This window comes from Emydura macquarii, unplaced genomic scaffold (assembly GCF_026122565.2).
Source record: "Emydura macquarii macquarii isolate MOO-44397 ecotype Brisbane River unplaced genomic scaffold, CSIRO-AGI_Emac_v2 contig_1253, whole genome shotgun sequence".
Lineage (NCBI taxonomy): Eukaryota > Metazoa > Chordata > Testudines > Chelidae > Emydura > Emydura macquarii.
The window spans coordinates 46,905,297-46,917,367 of NW_027131390.1; the positions used below are offsets into that span (position 1 = coordinate 46,905,297).

At 43.9% G+C, this 12,071-nt stretch overlaps 1 protein-coding gene across 1 annotated transcript in view; it reads left to right on the top strand.

Annotated features, from left to right (window-relative positions):
- The first annotated feature begins 298 nt into the window (after window positions 1-298).
- Window positions 299-12,071, top strand: part of MREG (melanoregulin) — a 34,401-nt gene continuing 22,628 nt past the window's right edge. Inside the window, exons 1-2 of the mRNA XM_067548696.1 lie at window positions 299-840; window positions 9,340-9,496. Of these exons, the coding sequence (XP_067404797.1) occupies window positions 683-840; window positions 9,340-9,496 (315 nt within the window). The 5' untranslated portion in view covers window positions 299-682. The remainder of the gene's footprint in view (window positions 841-9,339; window positions 9,497-12,071) is intronic.

Genomic DNA, 12,071 nt, shown 5'->3' on the forward strand with positions numbered 1-12,071 from the left:
TCTGTTCTGGCCTCCACGGGGCTACTCAGGTGTTTAAAGAACAGCCATACAGGGTCAGAGCGATGGTCCATCCAGCCCAGTGTCCTGTCTTCCGCCAGCGCCAGGTGCTTCAGAGGGAGTGAGTAGAACAGGGAATCACCAAGTGACCCATCCCATCGCCCACTCCCTGCCTCTGGCAAACAGCCACCCCTGCCTATCCTGGCCAGCAGCCATTGAGGGACCTGTCCCCCAGGAACTTCTCTCCTTTTTCGACCCCCACTGAAGCTAGGATGGGTGCCCTTAAGTGTCCTGCCTATGTGGGAGGCCTGGGTGAGCATCGCCTCCCAAGCAGCCAGGGAGTCAGTCACTGCGCTGGGGCAGGGGCTCCCCCTCACACTCGCACCTTGGCGAAGCCGGGCGTTGGGGGCGGCCCCATTCCCTCATCACTCTTCTCCGTGCCTGGGAGGCGGCGGGGCGGGAGAGGCGCTGGGATCCCCACCCACACGCCCTGAGGCGAGGAGCCGGCTGGGTGGGTTTTCCCGCTCGGCAGCGCGAGGGAGGCACCAGAATTAACCCCCCCACAGCCGGGCGGGGCGGACGGGCGGACCGGACCGGGAGGAGGCGGCGCTGCTGCCGCCGCCGGGCCCATGCGCAGCCGGAGTCTGGGCAGGGCAGGGGAACCCCAGGCGGGCGGCGGCCTGCCATGGTAGCGCGGCCGGGCAGGCGCTGGGCCGGGCCGCCTGGTGGGTTCGCGCGGCGCGGCGGCTCCATGGGGTTGCGGGAGTGGCTGGGCGCGCTGTGCTGCTGCTGTCGCTGCTGCCTGGCCGAGGCCGCGCTGCCGGAGAAGGAGCCGCTGGTCAGGTAAGGGGCCGGCGGCGGTGGGGAGCGGGTGTGGGACCCCCCCAGGGAAAGGCAGGCAGGCAGGCTGGCTGGCTGGCTTCTTCCCCCGCATCGAGCGAGCACCGGCAGCACCTCCCTGCCCCTGCCCCTGGCGCACGATACAAACATTCCTCTTTTTTTTTTTTTTTTTAAAGCGATTTTTCCCCTGACATCGGATCATTTTGAAGAGGGGTGGGTGGGAATGAGTCCGGTTCATTTTACACCAGCGGCGAGGGCTTAATAACATCCTCAGAAACGCGAGTGGATGCACAGGTGCTGCGAGATGTCCTGGGAATGTCTTGTCGGTCTAAATAAACCTGCTGCAAGATCATTCCAAGTGGAAATCTGGGCTCCAGGCAGGTGTATCTGTAGGTATCTTACATTAAACAGCGTCCCTATGGAGTAAATTACTTAATTCTGTTGTGCTTCTTGACTCCCTCAGGGAATTCAATGGACAAGGGTGATCCGGTTGATATAGTGTACCTGGCTTTTCAGAAAGCCTTGGACAAGGTCCCTCGTTAAAGGCTTTTAAGGAAACTAAGGAGCCATGGGATCAGAGGGAAGGTCCTGGATCAATAACTGTCTAAAAGATGGTTTCCAGAGGGGTAACCGTGTTAGTCTGTTTTCAGCAAAACAATGTGAGTTCTGTGGCACCTTAAAGACTGACAGATTTATTTGGGCATAAGCTTTCAGGGGCAGAAAAAGCTTATGCCCAAATAAATCTGTTAGTCTTTAAGGTGCCACTGAACTCTCGTTGTTTAAAAGATGTGTGTGTGTGGGGGGGAGGGTAGGAATAAATCACCCATTTTCAGAATGGAGAAATGTGAACAGTGGGGTTCCCCCAAGGATCTGTACTGGGACCTGTGCTGTGCAACATAGTCATTGATGATCTGAAAAGGGAGTGAACAGTGAGGTAGTGAAGTTTGCAGATGATACACAATTATTTAAGATACCTAAGTCAAAAGCAGACTGCAAGGAATTATAGGCAGATCTGACAAAACAGAGTGACTGGGCAACAAAATGGTAGGTGAAATTCAACATTCATAGGTGCAAAGTAATGCATATTAGAAAAAATAATCCCAACTATATATTATAATGATGGGTTCTAAATTAGCAGTTACCATCCAAAAAAGAGATCTTGGAGTCACTGTGGACAGTTCTCTGAAAACTTCCACTCAGTGCATAGTAGTGGTCAAAAAGGCTAACAGCATGTTAGGAACTATTGGGAAAATAGAAAATAAGACAGAAGATATCATAATGCAACTTTATAGATCCATGGTGTGCCCACACCTTGAATACTTTGTCCAGTTCGGTCACCCCATCTCAAAAAATATATAAAACGAGAATGTCCTGAAATTGACTCTGAGCTTAGGGAAGCTACTAATAAAATAGATTGAGTAACATGAATATTTAGAACATTTGAGGTGAAATAAAAGCTTGGAGTCAATTTCAGAACATTTTTGTTTTAAGTATACTGTATTAGTGAAAGATCATAATCCTCAAAGTCTGAATCCCTTTTTTAAAATAGTTATTCTATTCCTTAGGAAGAATAGCCTTAGTAAACCAGGAATATGAATTTCAAAAGGAGACTACTTCCTTTTATACAAAGTTTTACATGGTAGTTCTAGTTGTGTTACTATCTGTTATACAAGAATTCTAAAGTATTTCCCCAGCTATCTTTATTTTAAAACTCTCTGTAGACTAATCTCTGTGGTTTTCACAAAGTCACATTTAAAAAAAGCAGACATTTTTTCAATTTTATAAAAGCATCAGAGGTATAGTGCACCTTCAGTTTCTTTTCTTTTTTTTTTTTTTTGTATACGGAGCATGCATGACTTAAAACGCTTCCGATTTTATCTGAAAATGGTGAAAACAATTTCTCCCTCAATCATATGAATTAGGAGTTTGATCCTGAAAAGACAAGCACATGCACAACTTTGAGTGTTTTGACTAGTCTTGAAATCAGTGCAAAGTTAAGCACTTGAATAAAATGTTTCAGGATTGGGGTGCCTGAGGAACTACTCATGGGGACTACTCCCACTATGAATTGAAGTCAATGTTAAGTACGTGTCTGTGTGCTCTGTCAGGGTTCTGGGCAGGCTTGGATTGACCACAGTGAAATATGCACTGTTGTGGAATCACACCTCAGGACTGTAGTATAAACAGACCCACTCTCTGCAGACATATTTTGGAGACTTACATAAACTGTTCTGTGAAGGGAGAGGAGAAACTTCAGTCTCCAGGGCTGTCAAAGCAGAACCAAGTGACCTAGATTCACTTCTGCTGCAGAAAGCTTATGCAGTCAGGGTCTTTGTGGCTGAACTCTGTGAGTGTGGAGGAAATCCTTGACCCACCCTGGAGTAGGATGCAGTGTCGCAGCATGGTGACTGGAGCAGCAGTTGCAGTCTCCCTCTTCTTCTTCCCACCTGCTTCCTAACATCACTTGTGCTATTAGAGCCTGATCCAAAGAGGTATGTGGGGGAAATCTTTCCAATGACTTCACTAAACTTTGGGTCTGTAGGCCTTTACATAGAATAATGCAGGGGTAGGGCTATTAGATTCAATGTAACAGTGTCTTCTTATACACCAGTCTGTTCAGGCCACCTCCCCAGATGGGAGAACCTCTCTATCTTTAATGAGCAATAAAGGGGTATGGATGTGACAAACCAAGGTGGGGAGCAATAAGGATTTAACTGTCCTGAATTCCTGTTTTTAAATAAGCTACCTAAATAATAATACAGACAGAAGTTTAATCCTGACCTTGGTGCAGACAGCTACAGGAAATTCCTATTAACTTAATGAGAGCTAATGCATGGAGAGAGGAATAGCCCCTTATTGTTTCATTGACCTGTGAAGAGTGAATCTCTCTTCAGTCTGTGAGCTGATTACACGGAACACCTTTCTTTAGTAACACCTTAAAATAATGATCCAGTTACTTAATGCTAGCTTTTCATAAGAAATCCAATAAAAGTACTGTCCAGCTGACAGCCACATTTGTATCACGAGTCCGTCGTTGCTATTAGTGTCCCTACAACCCAGTAATTAAGCCGTTATTTGAAAGAGTTGCACTTTTATTTAATTTGAGGACCTTGCAGTCATCTTTTTATTGTTTGGAATTTCAGCTCCCCCATCTGAGTTTTAGAAGGTTACTCTGGAGTTCTAATTCCCGAATAAGTGAAGTTTGAATTAAAAATCATTAAAATTTCCCCAAACCCTAGCTGAATGTTTCATACTGCATTAAAATAGCATATTACTCAATTGATGTCAGAGAGACTTTTCCCCCCAGTCTAGTCAGGTCTCGCTCTAGACAATAGTGAAATCTAGTATAGCAGAGCTTTCCATCTAAATGAGTTGCTGAATGTTTAATGTAACCTTTGTAAGTGACAGACTGATTAACAATTGGTTTGGTAGCTTCTTCCATCAACCACAAGAAACTCATGTTAATCTGTGTCTCGCCCTGAACATGAGCTCTCTGGAAGTATGGCCTTCTCTGGATGCAGCTGAACAGAGAGAACTGAAGCTCGTAATATTTGAGAATGAATAATCTAGGCTGAAAGCTGCTTGGAGCAGTGACCAGTTCATAAAACACGAATTCTCAGCATTTGCTGGATAGAGGCCAGACTAGGCAATGTGTCAAATGCTATCAACTCCCATTGAGGTTACTATATCTGGGAGGGTGTGGTGCTGTTCTAGTGCTGGGTCCCCCCCTTCCAAATCTCTTCCTTCTAAATGTCACTTAAGAGCATTCATCACTATGGGAATAAGCTGAGATCGTGGCTGGCCTGCATGGACACTTTAAACAACTCCTCCTGGCTCTAGCAGGCATTTGCCCCAGCATCCCAACAATGTCCCTCTTTGCACAGTCTTGAGTATGTGCTACATGGTGAGATGATGCTGCCCTCCACCTCAGAGGTGGCTGCGTTTCTGTGACACTGAAGTATGTGTAAACCACTTGTGGAGAACTTCTTGGCTGGAAAAAAGTATTACTGCTCTAAAAATGTGAATAACAAAATATTTGAGGTTCACCCTAGCTTTGTTCCGACCTAACTGAACTTTAGGTGACCATGATTTAAGTCCTGTACTCGTCCGAAGATGGTCCAAAAAGATGATTTTGTGGCATGGGACAGTATGAACATGCAGAATATCCTGAGTTGTTTATCTTGCTACATTAGCCGAATGAGTAAAACTTTACTGACATTTAAGATCAAATAAGGACGTATAATTGAAATACAGCTTGAAAACCTATTAAAATATAGCGAGCATGCTGGTTTTATATATGACTTCTTGCTCCTGTTGAAATTAAGAGCGAAACTCCAATTAATCTTAATGGGAGCAGGGTTGTGCCTTAAATGAAGTGGTTGGGATATAAAGTGAAGTCCAGAAACATTTAATTTGGAAATGGCTTTACTGAACACCTGCCAGCACTAGTATAGAAATAATGGTGTTGTGCCATCCTTGTCTCTGAAGTCTCTTTCCTTTGCTTGTTTTTTAATTATAGTTTGCAAGAGATTAAACGGGTCATACAAAGAAAACCAGTTTCTGGGCTAGTAGAAGCTTAAATAAAATTGCTGTATGGATATCTGTGGTAAAGTACAAAAATACAAGCTAGCGCTCCAATAAGTACAGTTTATAAGGGGCCTTATTCACAGGTAAAATGCCTATAGGGTTGTTAAAGGCTCTAATAAATACAATTTTTAAGCACTAAATTTAAGGTAACAAATAGTGTAAATATTGGGTCCAGTCATTTTGTCCCTGACAAGAACTGAGCAGATCTACTTCTCACCTTTCAGAATCCCCATCTGATGTTTTTATTTCTTTAAATTTAAGTGGTAATTAAAAAAAATCTAGTCATTCTTATTAAGAAAACCGAATTAGAGTTACAACAACATAATAATGACCAGCCGCACTCAGCAGGATTACAGCACCCAGGCTGATCAGCACACATGCTGCGCCCACCAGCCACATTAATCAATCCAGTAAATCAAAACAGCAGAAAATCTCTTTGTATCACTGTAGCAGTGAGGGATCCCACTGTGCTAGCCACTGAGCAAAGCCCTAGACCGAGACAGTCCCTGCCCCAAAGAGCTTGCAATCTAAATAGGCAAGACAAAGGCAGTATTGTTATCCCCATTTGACAGACAGGGAACTCAGGCACAGACACTAAATGACTTGCCCAAGTTTGTAGAGCAGGTCTGTGACAGAGCCAGGAATTCAGCCCAGTTCTTCCCAGTCCTAGTCTAATGCCCTAAGCACACATCCATCCTCCCCTAATGCTGCTGAGTACCCAGTGTCCTTATTGGTCAGGTATGTGCAGGCATATGCTCTGCTGCCCTATCTGGGGTTCGTATTTATCCAATGACTTCAACATCCAGGTTTTGAGCTGATAAGGAGCAAGCAGGGTGGGAGGGGTACAACTGTGTCCCTAGCCAGGATAAAGTGCCATTGTATTCCAATGACTTTCCCTTCTCGGAGGGATGAAAGGAATGTAGACCCTGTTCTGCTGGCCCAGGATCTGTGAGAGGGGGTAGGAGAGGCATCCTCTTCAAATCTGCCCCCTTTCAAACTTCATGGGATCCCCTCAGTGCAATCTGCATGTGGATGGACACTTGGGAGGGAGGGGGGTCAGCAGGAATAGTGTCACTCCGTGTCTCGGGAAAGCTGGGGATTTTCTAGCTTAAATTAATTAAGGCCCTTTCCGCATTAAGATAAGCACGTTCTGCTCTTTCAAATCCTATCAGGAGGCAGGGGATGAGGTCAAGGCCTCCCAGATCTTCAGCTGTCTGTGCTGCCATGAGGGATGGGGAAGGATCTTCTTGGCCTCTCTGCAGATTCCCCTGCCCTCCTTAAAGGATCTGTGATCCCTTGAGGGAGTTTTCCTTACAGTTTCCCTTCAAGACTGGTGATGTCTGCTGGTTGGGATTATGTTTCCTCTGCAAACTTCCCCCTCCCTGCTGACCGCAGGGTACCTTGGGAACTTCGAGATTTTGGGCCTGTGGAATTATTGGATTATCTCTTGCCCTGGTTAGGTTTTTCTGGGGGACTGGCATGTTTTGGTCCAGAACCACTGCTATAATATGTATGGAGCATGCAGGCCATGAATAACACATGTGGGAAGTTAATTTCTTAAATTGTATGCCTAGATGTATATTATCTTTTATATGATTGGGGGCTGAAAATTTTCCTGGCATTTAACATGCTGAGTACTCGGAGTGTTTTCTAGTGTGAAAAATATTGATGCCACTCCATCCTCCACACCAACCAAAGAACCAACTGTTAGACAAAAACAAGCAATATAAGCAAGCATGCACTTTTAAGGCTTTGACAAGAGCAGGCACAACAAGGTAAAAAAGCTCAAATGACATTCTCCTCTGCTTGCGCCTTTTGTGTCTTAAGCAGACTACAGGAACTAAAATGCCTGCAGACAACAGGAGTTAAGGATGGAAAGCCAGCTTTCTTGAATTTCCTTGTGTATTGGCAGTGGCACACAAGGTCAAACTTGACATAAACATAGATTTTTGGGTGTGTGTAAATAGTGGGTTCCATTAAATATCCGTACAGTCCCAACCCACCATTGCATGTTTTATGTAGTTAACTCAAAACTCAAATTGAGTAATTTACAATCCCTGCCCAGATGTGGTCAGGGGCTGGGCAGGGCAGGAGATCAGAGCCCTGCCTTTGAAGATGACAGGGAGGATCTTAGTCTATGCTGGACCTGTGGCAGAGTGTCCCATGATGAAATCTACAAAGGGTGAAGACCCAATGGGGACCCACCCTTAGCTATAAAAAGAAGCGGGAGCTGCTGATAGCTGCCTGTGCTTCTTGCATAGCTGCTATGGGAGTAAGTGGAGGGATCTCTTTCCTCCCCTGAAACACTTGCTCCTTTTCCCAATGATAGCTGCAGGACTTCTGTGCCACCAGTGGAAATAGCCGCAGCTGCCACTGCTACAGACTCCTTCTCCTGCTTGATAGTAGTGAAACTCTGCCACTGGCTATTGGCATCCTGAAATATTGGTTTCTTATCTGGCTGTGGCCTCTCCGATGTCTGCCTCTCAGTGAGCAAAGGCAGGTGAAGAGGCCCCTGAAGTCTCTGTGCTCCTGCCATGGATTCAGCGGTCACATGGGAACTGGGAGCCAGGATAAAACACAAAGGCAATGGTCACACTGAGAACTAGACATAACCTCTTAATGCCATGGGATTTGTAATGATCAGAGCAGTGATCCAAGAAATCTTAGTGACACTCATGGAAGCCATAGGCTTATTGTTATTCAAAGAAATAAAGATTCTGGGAGCTAGTAGAGAACAGACTTAATTTCCACCTCTCTTGGTCTGTTAAATATTCAATGCTCCCTGCAAAATGTACTGGAGGCTTGAAATCCGCAGTAGCTAACGCTTCACCTCTCCTGCCTCTTGCCCCAGGCAGCGAATGGTTCAGCTAAGTGCAACCCCTGTAGTGATAGCATGCAGAAGAGTTGGAATGTGGGCAGTGTTTACTTGTGATCACAGAGGCTGGTGGGATTGAAGTGTCTGGACAAGTGGTAGTGAATGAGTTTTGTTGGAGGGGAAATCATTTTTTCTCCATATAAGGATGAAATTAACTTTTCAAACCAATATAAAAGGGACCTGGGGTGTTGGAGGAAGGAAAGATAAGTTATATCTCAGTCCTTGACATTTCCTCCTATTTCTGATTCAGAAATTGGTTCTGGGAGTTACAGAGCTTTCTCCTCACCCTCTATGTAACTATGGGACCCGTGGGACCAACGGTGCCACTTTAAGAATTTGTAAAGAGATATTTAATATGCTTTTTGAATGCAGTAGATTGGTTAATTTCCCAAGGAAAAGGGAGGCCTCCTAGTGCTACAGCTATTATTGCTAACTGTAGCAACATGTATTGGAGTCGACAGTTAGCAAACTCGGTCAGCATGCAGCTGACTTAGAAGTTCCAGAGCTGTCACTGATGCACATCAGAACCCATTGATTGGAAGATGGCCGCTGTACCAATGCTGAATGGTATGCTGTGGGGCTTTAGAATAGAGCATTTAGAAGAATAAGTCTGCTTTTAAGGTAGTGCCTTTCCAAAGCAAGGCATTCAGCTGGGTCCTGAGTGGTTGCTGGGTAGATGATGGTGGTAGCAATCAGGTGTCGAATGTGATGGATGTCATGACCTGTTGTATTGTGTAGAGGGATGTTGGTTTGAAAAGTGCCATGTGAACTCTTAAGATGCATGGGTTTCCTGTACTCATCCAGAGTACAGCACCTTTAACAGTGCAGCACTATTAGTAATGCCTAAGACAAAGACCAGCGGGTACTAGACCATATTTTAGTGCCAGGCTTGCACACCTGCTTTTCTGTTTCAGAGGCAAAAGTGTTATCAGCTGAGCCATACAGACATCACTTACTGAATACACCTGACTGTAGAACTCGACTGAAGTTCTCCAAACTCAGTCACTGACAACTGCACCTTGCCATTTTCCCCATTTCAGTAATAACCCGTATGCCTCATTTGGATCCACCCTGGCGAGGGACGAGGAGAAGAACCTGTGGAGCACGCCTCATGACATGTCCCACACTGAAGCGGATGATGACAGGATACTGTATAATTTGATTGTCATTAGGAATCAGCTGGAGAAAGATTCTGAGGTAAGGATAAAGGACTGGTGTTTACGAATACACGGAGTCATTGAATAAACACTTGGTACAAACCAACCCCAAACTGCTGAATAGCTGAGAACAGATGTCATCACAAATCCTGGCGGTTGGTCATATTAGAAATAAACTTAACCAAATGGTAAGTCTGGTCACTTTCTGGATACCTTTCAGATCTGTATTGAACATTATTGTGACGGTAGCTTAGTTGAGTAGCGGTATCAAAGAAGAGGAGGTTATACATCATAATGTTAAATATAGTTGAGGCAGAGCAGATGTTTCTATTCCTCCCATGAAAGGAAGTGTATCTTCCAAAGGATTACATCAAACACTTGCTGATGGGGTTCGAGGTTGTGTGTATCATCTGGTAAGTATTATTCTGGGAAAGAGGAATTTTATTTATTCTTCCTGAGTAATAATTTGGTAAGAGGTGAAGTAGGGAAACCTTTCTATTCCCTGGTCAAAGAGTGGGCTCTGTGATACATTTCCTATACTGGCACAGACACTTAAGGGTCTTTCAGAATCCTATTAAATTAAACCACTACATACACCAAATAATTTCTCTTTCTTGTCTATGCAGCCACTGAGAGTCTCTGCCACAAAAAGCTTACAGTGTTGTTAGTGTTAGAAACACACTAATTAAAACATCTACTGTTTCTAATACAATGGGATCTCCATCATGGCTAGGTCCTCTAGATGTTACTATGGGTATGTCTACTATGCAAAATGAAAAAAAAGCCATGGTGCCAACTCTCAGCACCCGGGTCAGATGACTCAGGTTTCTGGGCTCGGTCTACGATGCTAGAAATAGCAGTGCAGATGTTTGGGCCCAGGCTGAAGAAACCTCCCCCTCACTGGGTCTCAGAGACCAAGCTCCAGGCCAAGCCTGAACGTCTACACTGCTATTTCTAGCCCTGTAGGACGAACCTGAGTCAGTTGACCCAAGTGCTGAGACTCTGCTGTGGGATTGTTTTTTTTTGCTGCGTAGACATACTCCATAATAATACTACTACTGCAACTAGCATACAAAGAAGCAGTGGCTGAATGGCCATTCTGATCTCCAGATAAGACACCTCTGACATAAGCCACGACTCTATCCTGAATGACAATTCTCCAGAGAGCACATCTTCTGGAGGGTCATGGGATTAAACTTCCTGCTTGATTATTCACGTTGCCATTATTAGGCATGTCTGTACCTTATTTCTATATGTTTGCCTTTGCATGCTCAAAGCTGCTTTCACTACTCCTTCCCTCGTGTTACCACCATACTACAAACTTGACATTTCCACAGGAATGTTAATGCCCTTTTGCTGAACTTGAACGGCAGTAGCTTGTGAAGTCAAATATTTCTATAATCAGAATATGGTAATTATCAAGTACAGAAGAACTTTTGCAGCTGGTTAGTATAGTAGGGAAAAATGGTCATCCTTATATAAGCTATATTTTATAGGCCTGATTTATTTCCTAATGGACTTCATGTGTGAGACATTAATGACCTGGGACATGAATTCAAACAGGCTGTAAAAATAGTCTTTTAAAATGAAATTGACACGTCCTTTTGGATAGTTATTACAGCTGTGAAACATTTGCAGTGAAACTTAAAAGCATATAGTTTCAAATGTAATTTCATTATGATCACAAGAAAATGATCCAATTTTATTAAAAATAAGTCTGCAATGTAATGATTTTTTTTCTTTTCTAGGAATTAGGATGGCTTTTAAGTATAAACCCAATTTTTTAATGAATGCCTTACGCTTTTTGAGATTCAGTTGAAATGAGAGAATACAATTTTTGCATGTATTGGTATCATTTAATGGGCTTTTGGGGTTGTTAGTGTTAGTCGTTTTGTAGGGGTGGGGGAAATTCATACTGGGGCTAAATTACGGGAAACAAAATTGCAACAAAGTTCTCATGACTGCACACAACCCTTATTGCTACAGAAACTATAACTTCTCTAATGCTCAGACCTCATGACCACTTGTTTCTTAATTAGAAACGATGATGAAGGCTTGAGTTGGTGCTGGCCCATTGAAGCTAATGGTGATCTTTCTATTGACTTCAATAGGTTAAAGTTTGGATCAGTCTCTAAATTACTGTTCAGGGGTTTGCGTACTTTAAGCTAACATGATGTAAAGAAATACACCTGAGTGAGTAATGGCTTGTGACTTGTGTCTTCATATGTTAAATATTTAATTTATTCTAGATTAGAGCAGTTCTTTAATCTGATTTAATATGATCATGAGCTAGAACGACTGATGATGAAAGGTGTTAATATTTATGCAACAGCATTGTAAGTGGGTGTGGTGCTTACAACATCAGATCCTAATCCTGAGGACTTCAGAGCCTAAATGAAACTAAACACAATAAAGGAAGATGGGAAGCTAAAAAAGGCAATCATGAGATATGATGATTGGCCCATGTACATTTTACATCCCAGCCAGTCTAAGGTACTTACATGCCCCCCTCCGCCCATCACTGTAGTGTCTCCCATTCTTTAATGTATTGATCCTCACAACACCCCTAAGAGGCAGGGCAGGGCTGTTATCCCCATTGTACAGATGGGGAACGG